Source organism: Apteryx rowi, unplaced genomic scaffold (assembly GCF_003343035.1).
Source record: "Apteryx rowi isolate R43461 unplaced genomic scaffold, aptRow1 scaffold_12, whole genome shotgun sequence".
Taxonomy (NCBI): domain Eukaryota; kingdom Metazoa; phylum Chordata; class Aves; order Apterygiformes; family Apterygidae; genus Apteryx; species Apteryx rowi.
The window spans coordinates 6111121-6136356 of record NW_020447419.1 but is presented as its reverse complement, the minus strand read 5'-3'; the positions used below and the strand labels follow the sequence as shown (position 1 = coordinate 6136356).

Genomic DNA, 25236 nt, shown 5'->3' with positions numbered 1-25236 from the left:
AAAAAAAAAAAAAAAAAAGGTTTCTCCCTGCAAGAAAATTAATCATATACAAAGGAAGCACTGGCTTTTCAAAAGGCAAAATTAAGAGACTTCATAAGATCCCCCTTCAAGTTGAAAAAGAGCTAAAGAACACATTTTACTAATTCCAGCACAAGCAGAACTGGAAGGTAACACACTGTCTGCATAGGACTCATTCTTGAGAAAATCCAGAAAGACAGAAAAGCCAATAAACAGCTAGATTTAACTTTGACATTATCCTAAACTGTTTCTAAAGACAGGGGAGAAAAAAGCTTAGTATTGAATACCCTGTAAGAGCAATCCTAAAGCGAGCGTTCAAAAATTTTGACTCTGTCCCCAAGACATCTGATATTCAGCACTCTTAGAGGCATGAAAGTTCAGGAGCTCCAACTTTATACACTCATTCTGCAAGACTGACACTGAATAGGTTTCTTTCTACAGTCCAAGTTAGACCAATAGAACAGCGAGGATATGAAATTAGAATAGCATAGCTGCTTGACATTAAACAAGTATTCATAAGGTAGGCAGAGAAGCAAGTATCTTCATGTGGTTTTGTAGTTTAAAATAGTCAGATAACAGTGTCAAGTAACATTAAGAGGTGAGTTAACTTTATTCTCTCCACACAGCCTTATAACATACCACCACCAATAAATGGAGACCTCTTCAAGGTGGGCAAGCAACACTAGGAATGAGGTAGGCAGGACTTCACTTGCCTAAATTCCTATATGGCTGAGGCTGAGCTAAGCTCACACATGCTACAGCTTTGTGCTTCTACCATTATATATGGAAGCAAAAGCCAGGACAGAGGCCTTTCATCAGGGATCAAATGGCTACAGTCACATACTGTCCATGTAAATCAAGCATTATTCTGAAAGAGAAACCTGTATGCAGCAATACATTGTGCTGCTGCCACAGGACTTACTGTTCACAAAAACGCACCTATTGGCCTTCTGCTCAGCCATAGCCAAGTTCTCAAGGTCAGGGCAGAAGAGAACCATAGGTGTTCAGTGCATACATTTCCTCATTTGCCTTTCAGACTGTCCAAAGTGGTGCAATAAATTGTCTGCTGCCTCTCTTCACCAGCTGGTTTGAAAGAGGCAACAACTGGACAAGACCTCATAAATCAGTGCTTAAAAAGAAAGAAGATTCCTTTTCCCACATCCGGATAAACTTAATATTAAGTTTGTTTAGAGAGTCTGTACTAATGACAAAACCTGGAGAATTTCACTAGAACTCTAGTTTTCTGCAAYGGGAATGTACTTGCAAGTGTATCCTTTAACTTACTGACACTGAAGTACCTTTTGTCAACTATACAATTCAGTAACTTGTCAGAAGCAACAACAATCCCCAATGGTGCAAGAACTAATGGTGAAATACCACCACACGGGATTGCTACTGACAGGCAGCGGGGAGTTCAAACACCCAGCAGTCCAAGTGTGGATGATGCTTACATGTGAAGCATTTACGCCTTCATGTCTCCAAGTCATACTCCTGCAGTTCTCCAGAGTACCCAGAGGGAGATACTTGAGACCATCCCCATGGATGGTTTCATGTCCCCATGGAACATTGTAACACCCAGCCAAACGCAGGCAGAAAAGGCAGCAAGCGTACTCTGCTGTGGAGGCTAAGGTCCTCCCAAATGACTCAAACAAAGGATCCGGCATGCTACGTAGACAAAGAAATACTAGAAGCATGTAGTTCCAAAGAACAAAGACAAGAGTGGTTTCTGGTTCAAGGCACTTGGACAACACTAAGACCACAAAAATCAAGATTTCTGAGGTTGAGGCACAAAAGCTCAATTAGTGATCCTGTACCTGCAAACTTGGCAAAAAAGAGGCAAGTGGAACTGAACAAAAGGCAAGAAGTGCCATGGAGAAGGGCAAAGGGAGCCATCCAGAACTGGTCAGTACAAGCAGTACAAAAGCACACCTGGAAGTACTTTAGTGCTGACTGGAATTGAGAGGAAAAGACTAAGACTGAGAAYTGTGATAAAGCTCTGTGATGCTGGTAACTTGAAGCCTGTCACTTCTGCAATTAGGGACAACTAAGCCTGGACAGTTGTCTGGATTTGGACTTCCTTGTGACTGAATCCTTAAAGGATAAGGTGTTCAGAGATTTGTTCCAACTAATTAACCTTTTCAAATGAGCTGTAGGTACTAGGCCCAAAACCTTATTGCTGTAGGAACTAGCAAATAATTTGTATTTTTTCCCTTGAAAGTATGACAGACAACCATTACTATGTTTCTGTCTGTACACAGTACTAAGACAGAACAAACCTTTAAGTTTTTCCTGACGGATACAATGATTTTCCTCTATGCATACTCATTAAATAGGAAGTAGGCTATAAGAAAGGATCAAAAGATATCAGATTGATAAACAAAAAAATTGTCAGGATAAACTGGAGTTCATCTTACATAAATAATTTTCAATGTGAAACAACTGATTTAGGCAGTTAAAAACAGTTTTGTACCAGGTATTTTCCTTGAAGTGCCACTGTCCATGCAAGAAACCTTCTATAATAGCTCTTCTCCTGAAGTTCATTATTTTTATTGAGTAAAGAGCTATATTTATTAAAGTGTACAATTCCTAGCACACTGGGTCCTGTTTAGGGGTGATACTCCAACAAACTTTAACATTTAACATTGTTTATTAACAAGCTAAAGCTGTGAGATAAATTAAGCTGTGCTCAGTCAGGTAATTCCCAGAGCAAACTGAATTTTTAAAGCCACTAAAGCATTGCTAAATTCATTTGAAATGAAAGACAGAGTAAAATAGGCCACTCTGCAGGAAAGTCATAAATCTAATACTTCTCAAACTGGACATGGAAAGCACACAAGCTTGGGCTACTCTGTACTATGAGGTTTTGTAGGTGTCCCAGAACCAGTCACATTAGAATCACATACTGAACGACCCTACCTGTTAGGTTAAGCAGCAGTAAGCGTATTTGCTTTAAAATTTTGCCTTTCAGGTTTTTTAAAGACCAGACTCACTGTCTCCTGCTTTGTGTGATGCTTTATGCACTATGTAGTCCTGTTTGCAGTCACTTAAAAGGTTAGGCGCATATGTACTGACCATGTCTTCACAAGTAAACAGGAAAGCCTTTTTAATTGATTGTCATAGTGTTAAAGAGGGGAAAAAAGGAACAGGACAAGACAAAGTTCTGATATGCAATATGGAAGTATCAGCACTTCACTAGCTTGCTTTCTATTTATATTCAGATATTGTCTAGAAAACACATACATTGCAATATTTTGAAAGACTGGGTTGTATTCGTGATCCAGCTGAGATCAGAAGTTCAGAGGACAGTCTGCACTATACATAAGATATAACTTAAGATCAATCTGCTTGTGACTTGATGTTAAGACATTTTTAGGACTTATACAATACAAAACAAGATTAAAAATGTATGTTCATATACACACAGGATCAAAAAAGTTACACTTACTGTGAGGGGATGAGATTTTTCATCAAAAATATCCAATGATCTGTCTGAATCTCTACAAAGCAAAAATCTCTGTTTTAACAGCAAGACTTAACTGGYAATGGTATGTTCCACTAGTAAGTATTATTCATTAAAGAGGATAAAGGGACATATTTTATCATTCAGCTTTTCRTAGAACATGGTATGAAGTTTTATTGTATTTTTGCAAGGTATTTCATGATGAGATCTTTAACTGAATATTTAACAAGTTAACAATGAACAATGAACTCCCATGTTCTCACTAGCAGGTTAAATTAAACTTCCAAATATGAAAGCCATAGTCCATATTATGTTTAGTACAGTTCTCCCTTAAAACTTGAAACCATCTCATTGATTGCATTCATTATTTAAAAAAGGCAGCTGCAATTTTAAAGTATACACTGTAATTAGCTATAATGGCAAGGGTTACTTGTACACAGGATAGAGTGTTCATTCACCTACCAAATCTCTACCACTGTATTCAGCAAAAGCTAAACAAAGCCCAAAGGCTGATTTGTAGTGAGTTACATATATTTTCATCACTTCCTCTGTTCTGACTTTTCATGCTTCATTCTTGATGAAGCATGTGACAGAGGATGGATAGTATTACTGACCCTTCCATATCAGCTCAAGAAGGGGTACAAAGAGAAAGCAGCTACACCATAAAGTTGCCAAATTTTTCAACTCCTTTGTTATAATAGCTGTGTCTTAAGTTATACTGGCAGTTACTTACGTGACCAAGGCCATTTTCCCTGGCTCAAAAAGAAAGTTAATTTATTTTGAAAAAGAAATTTAGAGATCACTCACCTGTTCTTTATGTGGTAGAATATTGCTAATGTAACACTGAAAAGAGAAAGAAAAAAAAAGATTTAACAAAGCATATTCTGTGCATACCATTTTGATGCATAAGCTGCTGTTTGGGACAAAATGTTCAGAATTCATTATGTACTGGCTTCCCCTCACACCCTCAAGTACTTTGTGTCTCGGTTTGATGTTTACCTGCCTGAAYGGCAACTGGCCAAAACAGATGCAGAAACCAGATATGCTAGCCAAACTACTTTTATGTTCTGTGTTCATATATTTATGCCATAAAAGAAATGTTATACCAGATTTTAAACACACAACTATTCATTACCCGATTAAGTAACATTTATTGAAAATTTGGACTATCTACAACTAAAGCATGATMACTGTTCTACTCAATGTTACATATACTGTTGTACTGCTGATGTTTTAGTTTCATATCTCTGCCTGTCAAATTACGGGGCTTGTCTAAAAGGAGAAAAATAAAGAATGCCAGCATAATTCAAGAAGGGAACAAGAGTAGATCTCAGTCTCTGCTGAGTCAAATAAAGCAACAGATTTCATGTTGACACTCATCTGTGGCCAAAATTTCAGATACTTTATTGGCAGTGACAGCAGGAATATTGCATCACAGGAATCTATCACAGGAAAGCTCTGATCTGTTGTAAGCTGTACGCCACTTCAAAATGGCAAAAGTACCATCTTTTAGGATCTTTCTTCTCTGGAGAAGGAGGAGTGACATGCTAGATGCCTGTCTGAAACCAAATTTGAAAGTGACAGATCAGCTTAGACTTCCAAACTTTACTGAAGTGTTACAGCAGTAAAGCATTCTGGGCCTGAAGCTAGTGTGCCTTCCTTTCCCTTCAAGTACAGTAAACTATCTTCTCAGTTCTCAGCTGGTATTGTCTGTGCACAAGAATCATCTCCAGGGTATCCAAAACAATAGCTCAAATAGCCATTTCCATTGGAGAGCCAAAAAGACTAAATAATTATCAAACTCACATACCTAAAATAACAAATATACGAAGAAAAAGTAGAAAGGCTGGAACTAAAGCCAAACCCAGCAACATACAGTCATCCACAACTAGAGGGCGGGCTAATACCACTAGCAAGTAGCAAATGCAGTCTTACAAACTTTTCCTACAATTCCATGCAAAAATCCATTTCAAGTTTTCCCTGATCTGGAGTTTCTGGATTTGGCTTTCAGTTTGAAGACTTTGAACCCCCTTAATTTTAAACCCAAAATGCTGACACACTTCAGCACTGCCTCAAGTTCTCGAATGCATAATGACAACTGTACTGAAATACAGCAGCACATTAGCTCTGTCACTGAAAGAAGCTCTCACCAACAGCAATATAATTAACTGGACTTCTAGAGCCCTTCCATGACCGATCTGAATTGGCAGTGCTGTGCTCCTGTCACTCCAGTGTACGACTGGCTCTGGAACAGACAAGAACACCACAGAATCCCCAGCAAACCCTGCAGTGTTACTCGGTCCCTTGTTGATGACAAATGGTACTTACCACTTTATTGTGCTTCTAAGATTAGGCTGGCTGACCGTGCTGTCATCTATAAATATTGTTGAGCATGAGCTATATTTTTTCGTAAGCTGCCCAGGGGAAACCTTAGGAAAAAAAAAAAAGAACAGGAAATAAATTCATGAGGAGTGATTCTGTAAGGTTTAGTTTACTAAACTGAATACTGCATTTACACCTGGAACGTAGATTGCTACTGCAGAGCAGGTCTTTGTAGATGATTGCTCTTGACATGTAAACTACCCTATAGCCATCAAGTTGCTTAGGATGCTCTTTGTGTAAGATCTACCTATATGCCATTCCATGTAATATACAACATGATGTTTTAGATAAGTAGTTTTCAGCAGAAATAGCTACAACTAAAGCAGCAATCCTTTGGGTTTTTTTCAGTTCTCCTCCATTCTGTTCTTGCCAGATCTGGTCTCAGTCTTTTCTCTGTATTAGGTATTTTCTTAGCTTTCCCTATGTCTCCACAATCTTCTTCCATACCATCTCCTACATGTTTATATTTTCTGCTTATTCAATACCTTTCCCTGTAAAGACAGGTTTGTTTTTTTAAAAGAAAAAACTCTTCCTGACATGGATCTCTCCACTCATGTCTTGTTTAGCACCTGAAATCGGGAAATTAAGGACCACCATTACCAGTACTTCTACTATTTAGAACTAGCAATACACTCCATCATCTGTCCTCACACTGTAGCTTTTATTCTTTAAGAAAATTTCTTATCTTATTATGACAGTAAATCAGGCTTCCCTAAGCATTTTTAGAGAATGCCTTGATGAACTAGAGCTAGGACATCATAACTGAGGGAAGAGTTTTAATCAAACAGTTTGAAATTCATTAGTTTTTGCTATTATCTGTTTAAATGCCTAGTCTAAAAACTTGAAAGACTTCCATATGGAAGCTTTGACATCCTTCACCACTAATGGATGCCTGGGAACATCTCCCATTCCAGTTGAAGTCTGCCAGCAAAAACAATCCAATCAGTCAGCACCTTGCTGCTGGCAGACCAAAGCTGAAACTGTAATTAAAAAAACAGTAAGAACAACAAGAAAGCCCCACAATCATACTAAAATGTAACGGGCTTGAAATATCTTTACCTTACAAGCAACTTATCAGTAAACACTTCTGCTAGACAATATTTTTTAAGCTTTGTGTTAATAACTTCCATTCTTAGCTTTCCTAGTCAATGAGTTTTTTTATTCACTTATTAATGATACTGCATCTCGCATACATATCTCCAAAGTAAACTCTCAAAGAAAAACAACTAACATTAGCAGAAGAAGCTTAGAGCAGATTTTAAAACTAAGGGGTTATCATCTGTTCATCAGGCTGATGATACTGTTTGTTCACCACTTTTTGTGCTGGATACATTTCTTACAATAAACCCTGTAATGACATTCAAAAACCAAATCATTCAAGACTTGTCATCTCAGTTGAGAAATGAATCCAGTTTTGTTTTAAATACCAACATAGTTAGTTTGACTTATATTTTCTCCATTACTGTTTTGAAATAGTCAAAATTGATACTACTGAAAATCCTTTACTATGCTTTTGACATCAACTATTGTATGCTCTGGAATACTTTGCCTGTTTTTTCACTTTCTTTTAAGACAGGCAAAGACAGTTCAGTTTCATCTTGCTAAGAAGGATTCATAGTGCATATAGGACTGTTTACCTACAACTCCTACAGTTGTTTCTTGAATTTGTCTTTGTCCCAATATGCTAATATTCTTTAAACTAGTACCCTACCTCTAAGAATCTGTTTTACTTACATGGTTGATGTGGTTACTTTTCCTCTTCTCTCGCACTAGAATGAGGGAGAAAGAATGTGAACTTAGAAGTTTCTAAAATACAATCTCAATTTACTCAGTAAAAAGCCATTCTATTAACCTAATCTTCTGAAGTACATGAGTATTACACATTTCAAATTTCACTACTAGGTGTCTGGAAGAGCAAAGTTTGAGAAAAAAATACTGAGTTTTATCAAGCTAGTAAACTACATACAACTTCCAGCCATCCACGTGTACATTTACTTCTATCCATGACACTAAGGGGAAAAAGTCTCAGCTTTGAAAAGATGCTAGACATCATGAAAAACTGGATAATTTCAAATAGTTCAAACAGACAATGTCTAACATCAACCAGCAACCACAAGTAAAAACATCACACATTGAAGCTGCTGAATTCACGCAAGAATGAAGGGAGGTGCCCAGCGTTATATACATGTTCTCTCTCCTCCTTTTAAGGCTCTCTAGACAGCAGAAAGGAAAAAGGGATTTCGCAGCACAGAAGATGGTATTTATCATACAACTGACACCATCTTATTCCATCATTTTAAACTGTGTCAGACTTTTAAAAGAGATAGTAAGGGTTAGCTTCCAGCTATAATGGTAGCAGTAAAGCAAAACAATGCTGTTAAAGAAGAGCTGAGAGTTCCATATATGTAGTTTTAAAAATGCAACAAGCTACATGAATGTGACCAGCCTGGATACCAGACTGTACCCCCTTTTCCAAACTTTTGACTTTAGATCATTAGCACCTGCACTTACAAGTGCTCATAAGGACACATTCTCTTACATATTAGAGAAATTAACGATTTGAAGAGAGTGTTTAAATTTTTTGATCTTTTTACTTAAACCAAAATTCATGGTTCTGATAGCATCTCAGTGAAAGAGAATTTAATGATATTAATTCTACCAGTTCTATGAAAGGCTTACTAAAGAAGATCCAGCGAAATAAGAGAATAAATTCTTCTGCCTGACTTGTTCATAAAAATGTCCTGTAAAAATCTATTCATCCAACTAATAAAAACTTCAGAGAATAGTTTTATAGTTATTAACTCACCTAGCAGACTGTTTTTCCACATGTCTGCAAGTGTAGACGACTTCAGTACATTACATTAGAGGAATACGGAATCATGTTTAAAAGCAATACTACCTTCAGCAGGATATTTACATAGTTCTAAACTTATTTGCAGCAGAATTTAAAGGCTGCACAGTGAAGCTGTCCTATAATGTTCAGGAATGAAGTCAATTTGCTAATTACAACTTAAGCAGCACTTGTCTAAGAGGTGCCTGAAATCCGCAGGTCAAACTCTGCTTGAAAACGGACTTCAGTTAGAGCCTTTGAGGAAAGAGGCCTACGTTTCCTTGGTATCATCTCTCCATGTTAATAATGCCAGTGCTTGTTTCTGCTGCCCAGAGGTTATCTAAGCATTGTGAAACTGATATAACTAACAATTTTACTACTTGCCACAGGACTGAATAGCAGGACTGGAACTGACAGACTTGTCAAATGATTCTACTTTTCTGTGGCAAAGCTATGCCAAGGCAGCAGACACACAGGAGCTTTCCATCAACACAAGCACACCACTGCCTTAGAAAAAACAACATTCCAAACAAGAAACAACTATAAAAGGAACAAAAGCTTTTTTAAACAGCATCTTAAACTCCTTTTTAGTTGGAATTTCTAAATTTACTATTGTCAGGGGTTTTTTTAGCTTATGCAACATGAAAATATCTCCACTTTTTAAAAGCATTTTGTATACATAAGCTATAGTAATTGTTCAAAATTGATTATATGAAGTAAACAAGCAATCTGCAAAGAAATTGAAAATCATGGTAAATCCATGTAATTACCCATGTAATTATAAAACAGAATTCAAGAATGATTATGCTACTGAAACTATTCAAACGGATTAAAACAACATATTCAAAAGCAACTGATACAGACGGATGGCTTAAGCTTAATACTCCTTACAGAAAAATGTCCACTTGAAAGCAATTTTAAAAAGTTCTTGGTCATAAAAAAATCACCAGTGCTTAAAGCCTGACTTCAGACTATTAGGATCCAAAATTGGAAATCTCCTGATATTTAACATCCTTAGAGTAACAAGTGATTTTAAGTGTTAAGTAAAACAGCCTATGAACACAGTTCTGTTTAAACATGCAAATTATGAATCCCTATGCTTTGAAAGAATTAAAGCAATTTAAGTGTTCTCAAGATGTATAATTAAAATAGGCAGTTTTTTTTCCAGTTTTCCTCCCGACTTGTCTTTTAATTGAAAAAAGTTAGCTTACCATCTGTTTGAGACTTGCTCAGGAAAATTGTGCTTGCTCTGGGATGATCAGATGGATTAGATTCCAAGGCTAAATCTGAAACAGAAAGATAGAAAAAGGAGAGACCATCAATGGACGCTGATGATGATACTGCAAGGCTTCCCACTCAGCCTTAAAATGCTCAAGCATAGTGATGAAGACAAGAAAAGAAACACATAGAATGGGTGGTTTGTCTAAAGCAAAATCTTTCTTTTACCAAGATAAATAAAAATTTGAAATTTTCCTCTCTGAAAAAATCCCATGGATGTATTTCTACTGCCATACAAAATCTGGAGAGAGAGACCTCAGAAACCCATACACAYCTTCAGAAGTCAATAGGCACCCTTGGGTGTTAGGGTAGCTGGATGTGGAGCCTGTGCTCAGTAGGGGGCAGCAAATTAGAACTTTATCAAGAGCCTAAGTTACAGAAAACGGACACTGCTGAACTTACTTTCACTCTATGCTTAAAGCATCTAATATGACAGGAAACAATCTTTGTGGTCTTGTAAAAGATCCTAGTAAGAAACTTTACCAGTGCTGATAAACATCAAAATACAGATCTTACACTATTCCATTTTTAGAATTTCAAGTAAAACCCTGTGCACTTAATATATAATTGTTTAAGTACAACTTGATTGCTTAAATCCTTTGCCACAATGAACCAGTGACGGCATCAGAAGAGGATATATTACTCATTTAAGATTAAGATGAGAGTGATCACTAAAAAGTTTGCTTGGACTGATGCAACTGTAAACATGATGGAATTTTTAGCTAGCATTAGCTTTGAGAGAAGAAACAGCTGTTCTGAGGAAGTCACGCTACAGGCACCAACTTATGTGAGCACATGAACAGATTCATTTTTCTAATACCATGATCCTGTACATCCTGGAAGGAGCAAATTCTCATCCATTTCCATTTGCCATTCTGATCCTCACATGTGCTATTTATGCCATGCTAACCACAAAGGCATGTAAGCTCACAAACTAGAAAACTTGCATGTGTTAGTGTTTCAAGGCAGTATGCCAATGCAGTTGTCATACCCTTAAGCTACAAAGTCATCTAAGAGATGCCATCAACTTTTCAGGAAAAAATCTTAAGAGATTTTTATGCACTCCACCAACAGAATTAGTTAGTTAGCCAAAGTATGCACAAATTGTCTTGGTGCTAATAGTCTTGACTGCGTGAATGTTTTGTGCTACTGCACGTAACACGCAGCATAACCGCAGCCCTCAGGCGTCAGTGAGTACATGTAACTGCAAAAGTGCGTGCATCCCCGAGACCTCTCATTCCAGATTCCCATTGGTACACTACACTGGTATCCCGACCTGGATGTTTTCCAAATATTTGTCTTACCACATCACTGATCTTAGTCCAACAGTATTGTTCTGACCCTAGTCCAGGATGCAATAAAAGTTACAGACCACTGTGATTTTGAATCTCTGCTGTGTAAGCAACAAAGATCTATTTAGGAACATGAAGATTATTCATCCAGTAATTTCCCCCCTCAAAAAAGGTCACAGACAGCTATGAAAACAGACCATCTTGAGCAGTTTTTAAAAGCTAACTTATGAAATAGTTTTTCTATTTCCTGCGCTTATTCATGGCACACAATGAACAGATACATGAATTTAATCATGTAGTTAAAATGTAAGTTTAGAAGCCCTGATACAGAATTTGCCTTACAGCTCATACTTGAAGCTGTAAGTGAACCACTAATACATACTTGATGTTCAGAAAAAAAATCCAACATACAATGATATGCCATACTGGTGCATTTTCACTATCAAAAGAGAGCACAGTAGTTTAAAACTCATCCACACTTTTGACAAGTTTGCAAAACTGATTTGACAAAATCACTTTTAAGAGACAATATGCAGACAACCTTCAGTTTCTAGTGCTGCTACTCTTATTAAAAATGACTTTAATACAGACCATCAAAGAATACACTAATAATGGCAAGTTTAAAAAAACTTCTTGGATTTGAGAAAGGAGTGAACCAGAAGTATTTTGCTAGTCTACCAAATGATTGAAGTATCATCAACAGACAGAATAGGACTGCAATATGCAGAAATAAAATACAGATGATTATTAGCAAGTTACAGATCTTATACCAACATAGAGAGAACAACTCAATATCTATCTATTTATTTATTTATTTATAGTTTATCAGCAACTTTTAGAATAGAATAATTCAGGTTGGAAAGGACCTCCGGAGGTCTCTAGTCCAATCTCCTGCTCAAAGCAGGGTCAGATATGAGGTGGAATTTCTCGGGGCTTTATCCACTTGGGTCTCAATAACCTCGAAGGGTTTGGAGATCACACAGCCTTTCCAGGCAACCTGTTCTAATACCTGACTGTCCTCATGGGGAAAAAATGTTTCCTTTTATCCAACTAGAACTTCTTGTTTCAATTTATGTCCTTTGGTGTCTCATCCTTGTGCTATGCACCACTGTAAAGAGCCTGGCTCCATCTTCCCAATGGCTTCCTTATTGGTACTGATAGACTCCTGGCAAGCGCCCCCCCACCCCACTCTGGCCTTCTCTTCAGACTAAAGAAGCTCAGACCCTCAGTCTCTTCTCACAGGTCAAGTGCTCCAGCCCCCTGAGCACCTTGGTGCCCCCTCTACTTAATTCCCTTCACTTTATCCATCTCCTTCTTGTATTGCAGGGGCCCAAAAGCAGATGCAGTTCTAGACATAGTCTAGATATGGTCTAATGATTGTTGAGTAAAGGGTGATAATCACTTCCTACAAGCTCCTTGTTATGCTCCTGTTAATACAGCCCAGGATGCTGCTGGCCTCCCTTGCTGCCAGAGCATACTGCCAGCTCACATTCAGCTTGCTGTCCACCAGGATGCCCAGGGCCTTTCAGCAGAGCTGCTCCCCAGCCAGGTAGTCCCCAGCCTGTGCTGCTGCCAGTTCTTCCTTCCCATGGGCAGGATGTTCAGTTATGCAATTAAAGGCCTCACTTCTACAGACAGAAGGGATCACTGGGGAACACCACCAGGCAGAGGAACCCCAATAACCTAATCAGAGTGAACAGAGCACCCTGACCTGGCTGCTTTCAGGACCATCCAAGGAGGGTGGTCAGCTTGTTGTCTGGGTGTGAAACCCACCGGAGGAGTAAACAGTCCCCAGACCACCTTACAGCCTGAGGGAGATTAATGCCTACAGGGCTACAAAACTCATTACAGAATGCTTGGGAGCAGCATTTGGGGATTGTACAAGATTTATGCAATGTTTAGGGGAAGGTCCAAAGGCAGGAAAAGGGAGGGATAGAAGTAGATTGGGGAGGCACAAGCGTTGGAAAACAGAGGAAAAAGGGGATAAAAGCAGCTTGCTGCACGTAAACAGGTTGCTGATCAGTATGCTTGTCTGGCCATCCCCTGTGCTTGATCACTGCAGTCTGTCCAGTCTTCTTCTTAAATTCCATTCCTAACTATTTTCCTGGGTAAGGGGTTCTCTGTATGCATGGAGATCTAAGGGCCAACAACTGTAAAAGGGACCACAGGCCATAGAGGCCCATGTCCCTGGGGTGCCAGCAACTGGAGATACCAGAGAACATTCAGATTGTGTGGGCACATATATCAGTGCGTACTTGCTAGTGAACATCAAGTGGCACTAGCCAGCAAACAGGATAAAAGGCTTGAGAGTCATGTATGGGAGCGGTCATAAGTCTGGGTCAGATACTGGAGACACCAGAGGGTCTGAGAGTTGGCTACTAGAAGGACCAGGGGGTCCCAGTCAGCTACTGTAGAGACAGAGGTGCCTGGGGGTCAGCTGCTGGTAGGGCCATAGGTCTGGGGCAGCTAGCAGAGAGAACACTGCACATACCTGTGTATGCATCTATGCACTGAGGCAACTGGGAGACCACAAGATGCAGGGGCTGGCTGGTGGACAGACTTAGTGCCCAAGGGGGGTTGCCGGAGGGAGCTATAGCAAGTGCCTCTGTGCATGTCTGTGTGTGCACACAAACGCAGGTCTGAGCACCAGCAACTGGAATGGGGCTGCGGGCCTTGGGGGCTCATATGTCCAGGTGTCAGCAACTGAGGAGATCTGGGAATCCAGGAGTCAGCTACTGGATAGGCTGAGTGTGTAAGACCTGCTACTGGAAGGATCTGTACTGCGTGGGTACACACCCACACACCTACCTACCCACCACACCAACAGGCTTTCATCCTGATCAGCCAGTATATGGAACAGGATGAGGTTCTTGGTGCTGTTTGTGAGCGTTGTTTTCTGTCTGTATTGATCTGTATGACCAGCCATGTATATATGTATTGTGTGTACATGTGCCTATGAGTAAGACATGCTCAGCTTTGCTACTGGATGGACCTGGGGACCTGAAGCAGGGTCCCCTCTATCAGGCTACCAAATCCAGTAACTCCTAACACAGGACTTCTCATTTCTCCTTGTTGAATTTCATTAGGCTTCCCTTTGGCCCACTCCTCCATCCTATCAAGGTCCCTCTGACTTCACAGCTCTGTCCTCCAGCCTGTTGATTGTTCCCCAGTTTGGTATCATCTGCAACTTGAGTGCGCTCCATTACTTCCTCCAGATCATTGATAAACATGTTAAACAGAATAGGCCCTTTTTTTTTTTTTTTTTTGGGGGGGGGGGGTGAGGGGTGTGAAAGAGACAGTAAGGTGTAATACCCAGCCTCCCCCACAGAAAAATACACTTTTGTCACTTCAGCTTCCCAATATCTTGACTTGTTTTGAAATGATGCTTCTTGTTAACACTTGCTTCTTTCTTTGCTTTTGCCTCTTCTCGTGCTCTGCCAGTTCCTACATCCATCCTTCTTAGATGTTAGAAATTGGGTCTAAGGCCAAAAGTGATACCAGGAATAAACACATGCAAATATAACCAACTTCCATCTTGGACAAGAGGGGTCTAAGATATGCAGCACTAAGATGCGCCATGGAACAGAGTGTAGACATGGCCACATGAGTCGAATTTGTCCTCCTGTACCCAAACAGGCCCTCACATTTGAAGAGAGGAACAGCAGTGAAAGGAAAATAGATTTTATTGGCTCCAGCTCTGCAGCAGTTCTGCCAGACACAAGCTGCTTTCTGCTGGACAAAGTCAGGTGTATCAGCACCCGCAGCACACTAAATCCACAACATGGATTATCCAACCAGATAGAGTTACTGTATTAATGAACTCCAAGACACATTGTGCAGTCCCTGGTACAAAACCCTACAACATGTAATCAAGACCAGCTGTAAATAGGCTTCTTATGCCAGAATAATGTGGCATTAGCAGAAACATTACAGCTGCTTTTTTCTTGTACAAAACTGCAAAGAAAGAAAGAAAAATGCATTTAGTACATCATCTTCCTGTAGCTCCCCTTTCTAAGCAGTGAGAGAATTTTCCCCCTCCTTTCTGTACTGTTCTCCCTGGACAACGCTTTTTTCCAAGACAAGCAATGGAAAAATTAGTCATAAGTTTCACTCTTCCTGAACTGCCAGCATTGCGTATGAAGTACTGAGAAGGAACAGCAATACAGTTGATGAAGGAGGCATAAAGCAAGACACAGATAAGGCTGTGAGGTGAAACATAATAGGAAACACAGCAAAAGAAAAGCCAAAGGAAGAGATTAATCTGTCTGTGAACAATTTAATTCATAACCAAGCGTAATTTCTAATACTTCATCCTGGCAGCATTTATGAGGCCAAAACTAAAATACCTAGCCTTGAAAATAAGGATAAGCCTTGTTTAGGAGCTACATCAGTAGATGTACAACAGAAAGCTCAAGCTTCACAGACAGCTAACAGAAAAAGAAGTGAGAAGGATGCTATCCCACAGGATGAACAGAAATAATGGAATTAAAACATGTAGAAACAGGAATGAGAGAAGTGATAGAAGCAACAGGACAATATAAAAAAAAAAATCAAGGAAAACAATCTCAGAACATTTTGTTTTAGTGGCTCCCAACTCAAGAGAAATTGAAGCACATTTTCTATCAGAACCTCACACTTAGTGATAGAGAGGTAAGAAGGGAAGATTCCCACCAGAAATTAAGTCTGTGGGAGTGGCACAATAAAGCTGTCATGCTACAACGACTCCCCATCTCTTTTTGAGAGCTGTGTATTTAAGATAGCCTTCCTTCCTATTTCTCTAAATCTCTCAGTGCCACTCACTCACAGGGTACTCTCAAGCTTGTCAAATCAAACCATTCATCCCAAATTACAGCAAAGAGAAGCCTGAACTTGTTTCCCTCTTTTGCCATTTTAAAAGCATCCATTGCAGTTTTCTTGCCCTTCAATCTCAGCTACTTCTGCTGCTGCTGTGCACTGCCATGCACTGATAAAAGCATACAGCCCCCCATGGGGCAGATCATAGTACTTTTAAAAGTAAACCTCTACCCCTAGCTTAAGATCTTATGTCCTTTCCTCAACACCAAACCAGCCTGAAGACTTTACTTTTACTCATCTATGTCATATAAGATTGTGGGTGGGTTTTAGGAATTTGTAATACTTGCTACTTATCTACTGTTTTACACACCTTCACATGTGACTTCTAAGTATTAAGAGCACATTTTACACATTGCATCGTGTTAGTTATCTCATAAATAAAGCTGACAGTCAAGGATGTATCACTGTTACTAAGCAGCAGCCCTTTGACAATTTCACTACACTAAAATATTACATTTCCTGTGATAGTTTTATCCCCATCCTCTGCTTCACTAGATAGCAATATCTCATGTAGCACTAACATTTTTATACAACGCATATTTAAAGCATTAAACCATAAAATCATTTCCTTGCTGTGGAGTTTCTTCTCTTGCTCAGTAGGTTGCCAGTTTTGATTAATGGTTGAGCTTCCCTTATTTCATTACCTAACAGAGCTGAAAGGTATGAGTTACTTAACGCTCTCAAAGATTAAAACATAAAGCAAATTAGACCAACAGACTTGCCCATGCATTTCAGAAAGTCTGTTACACCTAACAATAACTTCATATAAAGTCATTTGCCCATTTCATTTAAACTATGTTATTCTAGTTCTATTCTGAAAATTTACCTAAAAATTATGAGTCCAATTTCTAAATCCAACATGCTTTGTTTACTCATCACCAGCCACACAAAACGTATCACAGAGCCAGGCACACACACAGGTTGTTTTCCATTTGCCCTCACCTGTTAATGTCCTCAGTTACACAACACGTTAGTCTATTCTTCAAACTCTCCACAAATGAAACCATTTTGCTCTCTCAATCATTCATTCTCAACAGAATAAATCTCTCCCCCATAGCAGGATTGACTCAAAAGATACAAAGCTAGCTGTATTTTAGTAACTAATACAAGCAAATTTAAACACAAAGGACTGGATTCTTGTGTAAGAAAGTGCTTTTAAACACAACCAGTCTTCAGACAGGAACACTATTTTGAGGGAAAATCTCTGGCAGGACATAATCTTAACCAACACTTGCATATGCACAGGTCCTTTTAAATCCACTCTCCTAACTCTCCATTGCCCAGAGGAAATCAACCATTTGTTTAAAAACAAAAACAACCAAAACCAACCTACAGAGCTGTTCATTGTTAAATGATTATTTCTAAAGACCATAACTTTACACAAGGAACACAGAGGGATGCCATAAAACTATTTAAAAACTATACCTGTCAGCTGTTCTTTAAGGCGCTACTGTGAGAACAACAATATCACTGTCAACACCCAACACATACCTAAGCGCACTGTGAGGTTTTAGAAGGCTGTAGAGACTACTTCAATATACAAGAAGCTCTCTTAAGAATCAATTCTTTGCTCTTCTATAGCACATTCTTTGCTCTTTTACAACACAGCCTCTTGAGCTGGTCTGCTTCACCAAGAAGCTGACACAGTAAGTCTTTTAGATTTGCTACTGAGACCAAAGACTTTAAAAAGTGAAACTGTAGACAATCTATTAAATATTGTGGGATAGCCACAGTTCAAGTTATCTATTCATTTCAGTGGTTTAAAATCAATACAGTATTAGAGTTCTTGCCTTTCTTAAATTGCAGAAGGATCCACGCTGCTATGGTCAGCCTCCATAGCAAATCCCAACAGGACCCCACTGCACTTGGTTTACAGCCTGTGCTGGGGGAAACATAAGAGAAACCTATTCCACTGCACCCAGTATCTAGCCTTTCTGGGTCTGACAGAAACTGAGTAGGCTTCCATGTGCGTCAGTCTGTACCTTCAAATGTTATAATCACCTCTACACATTTTAGCTGGCAGAAAACCAGGATGTCCGAGTATCCAGAATACCAGAGTGAAAGCAGAACCAGCTAAAAGGGAATAAAACTAGTTGTCTCTAGGGTTTTATGTCAGAACTAGAAGGAAAACAGTAGTTCACAAGCTAAATGAGATGTGATTTCTTGACTGCATCTAATACAGGACCATTTGAAAAAACAAGTAGAAATGGTCAGTTCCATGCTGCCCACTTTTTATTCCCTACATAGTCCTCACATGTGCTCAGTATCACAGTTCACCACCATGAGAAGCTAAAGTAGAACTCCAAAGCTCTAATTTTTTCACTGTCAAAATAAAAAATTCTAATTCTACATGTTAAAGTAGGATCAAATGAACTTTGCATTCCTAGATCTACACTGATAACTGCAATTTATCAACTTGCAGTCAACTGAAAGCTTTCCCTGTAACAATTCTTTACATTCCCTCTGCCTTACTTCTCACAAGACATGGTTCAGAAAGCAAGACAATTGAGTACAAGAAATTCCAGTCTGTCGTACCCTATATCATCTAGTGTCTAAAAGTAACCAAAGATGCACTGCATTGCGTGGCAGGTGCCATATGCCACCTGATGGACTGGTGTACGTTGAGTTTCTTCTCCTCCTCCAATTGTTCATATAAATGCACCAATGCAAACTTTATATGAAGTTTAGGCTTTTATGAAAGTTAACAGGGTTTCGTCAAGTTTTCTTTTGTGCTATTTTAGGCACAAACTCTCTCTTTACAGTGGCTATGGGCATTCTCAGGTTAACTGTGTTACAATCTATAAAGGAAAATAATTATCTGTGTACAAAATACACCCATTTTACAGAAAAGCAATTTAGGAAGTTTGAGGTTTAAAAGAAACTTGAGTTCAACTGTTTATTCTCTGGGTGTCTGACTGTCCCGACTGTTGACAAGGCAGTATTGCTTTTGACACTGGAGGAAAACAAACAAACAAAAAAACAACCCCCCCCTCCATACTATGTTCTATTACTGTAATGACTCGAGACCCTTTCAAAATTCCAAGCACAAGCAAAGCTGTTTCACACACCCCCTGTCCAAATACTGCAGAATGCCACCAGGTGGATTGTGAGATTTTTGTAAAAGCTGTTGAGGCAGGCCTGATATTTGCATCACCTGCAAATGTGATCTTCAGTTTTACTCATCTTGCTTTACTATACACTTAAATAAATAGCATTGAGTTCTTTAAGCATGGTTGCTTCTTCTCTTGTTCCTTTGAGTGGAGAAGTTCAGAATTCAGAAGAAAATATTTTTTCTTCTGAAAACATGATTTTTATAATGAGTGAAATAAAAGCACATATTTGAACTCCAACTATAATGAAGAAAAAATGAATTGATTTAGAAACATCAAGATGAACTTGTTGGCAAGGATCTGCAAATCCAAGGTCTTGGCTCCTAATGTTCAGTTGTGTTTTCCTGCTGCTTCTCAGAGTAACTTCCTCCTCCTTCCTATCCATGGAAGAAACATTGTTAGAGCTATGCTTAATTTAGCTGCATAATGTGGATTTGGGAGGAGTAGTATTTTTGCTTTTGCTTTTTGTTGGCTGGTGCAAGAGGTATTTCCCCTGTTACTCTGCCTTTTAGTATGACCCCACCAACTGAACTATCACACTCAAGGCAACAGAGTTTCTAGCCACAAGATTTCTGTTGTTCTCCAAACCCCTACGCTCATAGGTGGGAGAAAAAGAGCAAGTCTCCTCAAGAAAGCCAGAACAGGAGAGTGCCCTAAAGAAGTTGCAAGGAAACACAATAGTAAAACATCTTAAGGTGAAACTGAATTCAGTTTCCCTAATTCCATAAGTTTCATCAGAACCTTCAGGCTAACCATGTTTCCTTTCAATACCTCCCATTTCATGAAAATCCCTCTTCTTGGTTATAACAGCTATTATATTCCAAGCCTGAAGTATCACACTCAACAAAACAAATTAATTTCCCTCCATATAAGCTTCATGGATATATGTTCAATACCAACTATTCTTAAAAACCTAAGGCTTATAAAAAACCTGCTAGCTGCAGAAGTCTAAGTTTTAGTGGGTAGAGAAATACACAGAGAATTCATTAACTGCCTGTGGTGCCCAAGCATAAGGAAAGAAATAAAAATGCTTTTCTTCTATTTCAAATTCTCAAATCTGTAGATCAATTTCATGACTATTTCTGGAGGACTTATCAATTCCCTCACTTTCAATATGTGAACTTCTCAGGTCTTTTCATAAAGGGCATAACATTAGACATACTGAGCCAACAAGCTGGAAGAAGTTTCGAGCTTGTAGAAAGTCGATTCTCTCACATTCGCCACGCTCTTATTCTACTTATAATTCCTATAAATACCTTTGTAATTCCTAGTCAGTCAAAGGAAACAGATACTGAGAATTCTGAAGAAAAGAGCGAGCATAAGTTAGGCAAAAAGCTCAGCAAACACAAGGGAAAAAGAGAGAGGGAACAAGAAAATAGGGACCAAACAGAGCTTACAACTGGTTTTCTACCCCCAGCTTTGCATTTATCTAAGTAGACAACTGAATTTGCCAGCTACACAGCTGCGGATCTTCAAATAGAGCCACAAAAGACAACATGAACTGGTTAAGCCTTTGCTGCCAGCAGTTTTCAGCATGAGAAAAAGCTGATTCCATACTTTTTTTTTTTAATTTACAAGCACTTTTAACTAGTATTAAAAAAATTAAACACCCACATACTTTAAGCAAGCTGACATTATATAATAGATGAACAAATGAACAGTACTTAGACCTTCTGCAAGCAGATTTACAGACAAGTTATTGGCCAAATCAGATCATAGATAATCAATGTAATCAAATATCTGTTCGTCTCCAACACTATTTAATAAGCATGGCATGGAGGCAACTTGAAGCTTGCCCCTTTTAGCATGGCACAGCTTCGAGAGCCAAGGGCCCACTGAAAAAAAGAGAAGTAGGCTCACAGGTGCTTGAAGAGTTGTTCTAGCCACTAGCCCAGTTCTGATCCTGTTTAGGTAAACCTCTCTGTTAACTCTCCTCTTTGAAGTCCCCTTCCATTTGTTTCCCCATCTTACCTCTGTGTGATTACTGTATCCTGATAGAACTTCTCCCAATCCCATTTGCTTTTCCCTCACATCCATGATCATCTTTTCCCTTCATTACCTCCCCCTGTTTCCTTATCCTTCAGATGAAGGTACGAGATCATTTTGTCCCAGGAGAGTCAGGCTCGTCAGTTCAGTGAGTCAACAATCTTCCACTTGGTTCATGCGAATCAGCCAAACCTCTCTTCAGAAGTGCTGAACCCAGTAAACAGTGGTGGTGGAGGGAGATAATGTTTTCGAGTACAAACGAGAAAAGTCTGCCCAGTGAGGCCTTGTTCGAGTTTTTTCAGAGGATCAAAGAATTCACGAAAACCGAGATCTATGTTTAAACAGAGGGATGCGGCAAGAAAGTCGACAACCTTAAGTAGTTCTCTAAACAACTAGAAAAATCACAGGAAATAAAAGCACAAAATAAAGATTAGCAGACACTGATTTGAAAAAAAAAGTGATCAGCGCAACACAGTCTAAATGGCATGTTAATATCAAAGAGCTGCTATTTCTAAACTTAGGGAGGAAAGAGCCTTCTCTGTCAGTTCAAACTGATCTGAACTGTTGCTTGCACACAGAAAGAATGAACACAATGTTTTGCTGAACAGTCAACTAATAGTTTTAAGTCAATTTTAGCCTTGAACATTTCACATTGAAAATTGATAGTTTCTTCTAAATAGTTTCATGTCTACTCTCAAAGTTTATTCCTATTTACTTATTATGACTTGGCTTAGCACATCAAAGCTCCAGCAAAGACAGGCTTATTTCTCATTCAAAAAAAGCATGCACTGAACAGGTTACAGCTGAGTGTCTTGATAACAATAAAATACAAAGCCATACTTGAAATTCTCCCTTAGCAGTACATCTGACAATCCCTTCCCATCTGAATCAACTTTTCTGAAAACATTACACTTTCATTTTCACAGCATGATTTATCTCCACCCCACTTACCATTCCTTTTTTGTCTTACTTAATTGCCGCTTCCTACTCTCCCCTTTTGAGCAAAGAGAGAGACTGTTCTCGTTCAACTCTGATTTGACATAGACAATTCAAATTGTGATGACTGGAAGTCTCCTGGAGCCGACATTCCACCATAAACCCTACTTTACCCCCCCAAGGATCTTTTCAGATAAGGATCAATTTCCAATTTTCAGTAAGAATTACTTTTGTGCTGAATTCTGGTTAAATGCAAAGCTTACCTTAGAATTTGAGATACATGCCAAAGATGTTGATATTAACATCTGGAAAAAATTATAATGTAAAACAATTTACTGTGATATAATTCCTGACCCTGGCACAGAGCAATTAATTGCACTGTTTTATAGGCTAATTCACTACACAAATTCACTTCATATTTAAGTATTTCAACTCTAATTGTGATTTTAAATTTTTTTGAAACAAAACATATCTTAAGTAGTTTAGATTTATATACTGTATTTTGCACAATCTATTCCTCCTCTTCTACCCCCCAAAATGAATCATAAATGAATGCATATGAAATCCAGTGACTGTTAAGTTGTATGCTGGTGAAGTCATAGAATAATTCCCATTTAAGAACATTGACCTGTGAGGACCACATTCCACTCACCACAAAAAAAGCAAGACAAAACAATACAAAATATAGTCCAAAGCACAGCTGTTATCTTCTGTGTTCCTGGTATAAATAAAACATTAAATTTTAGCAAAACAAGTGCAAAAGTATTAAGACAGACTTAAGAACAACAAACAACTTAAAGATAGAAATTTAAGGAGTGAAGCTTCTCCATTAAATTTGGATGCTAGCTTTCTGATATATTTAGCAGTGTTCTTAGAAACTCCCAGAACTGAGCATCACAGAACAAAACAGTCAGAATGATCTTGACTTTCTTCTATAGATTTCTCTTTTTATTTTTTAAAGCATTCAGGGAAAGAACACCAGCTAGTAAGTTCCACGTCTTCTGTTATTGATAAAACTGGGATCTTAGCTGAACTATCATATTATATATTTTTAAAAATTATAGAAATAATATTTATCCCTCAAATTAAATTGCTCAACTATCTACCATGATATCAGCAATATAATGCTCTGTAGTAGCCAACAGCATAGAAATACATAGGCTGCTTGCATAGTTTGGGTATGCTGACAGCTTTGACATCCTACAGTTAAGAGGGATAAGGATAGGTATATGGTATGTGCAAGTGCTGCATTTACAGGTTTAATAGTTTTATAAAAGGTCTTAAATTTAACAGGAGTAGCATGTGAAAGTTCATGATAATGTCTGTTTCATAACACTTGATTTCAGACTCTCAGTAAACATTGCTTTGTATTATGAAGTTAACTACTTCAATCCTATTCAGTTAGCACTCTGTAAAGCTCAAAGACGAACACAAAAAGCTTTATTTGTAATACTGGTCATGCAGTATTGTATTTGCATAAAGATATCAAACTTTGATACTTTTTGCAGCCCTAAACAGCTATATCAAATATGTACTCAAAACAGTAGACAAGCAGCATCAGTCGCTTGCAGCAAGATGTGCTTCTGAGGCCATGTAACAGTGAACCACACATCACTGTATAAGTGATCTGTATAATCATCTAAAACATATATGATGCACACAGCTCTAATTTCAGGATTATCTTCAGCCTCAAGAAGAAAGTTTCCATAGCTACAAAAATAAAATTTGTGATAAAGAGGTATTATCTTACTCTTGGACTATACAGTTTTATGTCTGCACTCAGATAATTGAATGCTTCCCTACTTCAAGGCCAATTCTGACATCTGGATGAACTCACAATTAAGTCTAGTTATTTAGCACTGGAGCACTGCTGACATGATTACATATTAAAGATTCGAACAAATACAACTCTTACTTCTGAGCAGATTTATTTAGCTTAGGCATTTTTGCTTGGTTTATTAGAATTTTTAGAGACTTTAGTGCTCTCCCTTAATGAGTACTGGAGAGTTAAGAGATTTCTGTAATATCTTCTTGCAAGGACAAAGTTTTATTTCTCCTAAATTGCAAATATAATTTCTCCCACTACTGCTGTATTGCACAGCTGTCTCAAAGGAGATCCAAGAAGCTGACTGTTCCATTTCATTTCTGTAACAGCTGCACCATATGGTACTGCGCAGAACCACGTAAGTTTAATAACTCCATTTCTGAAGCTTTCCTCACACTCTCTGCAGCCAGTTTCTCTCTAACTGCCAAAATTTTGTTCTTAAGTTCAAGAGCAAGCATGGAAGGCCAATGTTAATTGTTATTGTATGCATCCTACATAACATATGTCAGACAGGCTTTTTTTTGACTGGACATATTTTATATAGGCATGGCTATAATTATGAAAATAGCAAAATGCTCGTTAATTAAACTGTTTTGAATATCACAAGCTATTACACTGTGCTGTATGCTCACAGCATTGCGAGATTTGATAGACGCACAGGAACACCTCAACGTGTTACCTGCTGCCCACCACAGCACAAACCTGCAAGCTCTTCCTAGGTGTGTCTGGAGAGAGGATATAACCGTCAGAATAAGTCTTCGCGACACCAGCACTTCAGGTGCAGCGGGAAGGAGTCTGAGCAGCAAGCATGTACCTTCCTGTTAGCTCAAGGAAACCAAACCGAGAGCGCTAAGAGCTATATGAAAAGGAAGCTCAGTGCAATGACTCCACAGCTATAACAGCATCCTGCACAGCTAGGCTACAAATTCCCCACGTCCAGCCACGATGATGTCATATGCCGTACACGAGCTTTGCAATTCTTAACTCCCTTATTCCCCACACACCCTCTTCCTTCCTCCTGTTCAACAGAGATTGGAAACGCAGCAGCTTCTGCTAATTCCCTGAGCATCATAACTGAGTCACGACTCCAGAGCCGAGGAGAAACCAAAAACCAGACTTCCACGCGGCGCCGGAGCAGGGACGGGCTGCGCCGCCTGACCGGGGAGCAGGGCGCCCCTCGACCGCCTCAGGCCGCCTTGCCCTGCCCTGCCCTGCCCGGCTGTCAGCGGCGGCCGCCGGAGGGCACGGGGCGGCGGCGAGGGCAC

At 38.9% G+C, this 25236-nt stretch overlaps 1 protein-coding gene across 1 annotated transcript in view; it reads right to left on the bottom strand.

The window, feature by feature from the left end:
- The window catches only part of CCNYL1 (cyclin Y like 1), a gene marked incomplete at its 5' end in the record, with an annotated part of 33213 nt that extends 12008 nt beyond the window's left edge, over positions 1-21205 (bottom strand). Inside the window, 6 exons of the mRNA XM_026088192.1 lie at positions 3464-3515; positions 4286-4321; positions 5807-5907; positions 7595-7629; positions 9902-9976; positions 21196-21205. Of these exons, the coding sequence (XP_025943977.1) occupies positions 3464-3515; positions 4286-4321; positions 5807-5907; positions 7595-7629; positions 9902-9976; positions 21196-21205 (309 nt within the window). The remainder of the gene's footprint in view (positions 1-3463; positions 3516-4285; positions 4322-5806; positions 5908-7594; positions 7630-9901; positions 9977-21195) is intronic.
- Positions 21206-25236: the final 4031 nt, after the last annotated feature.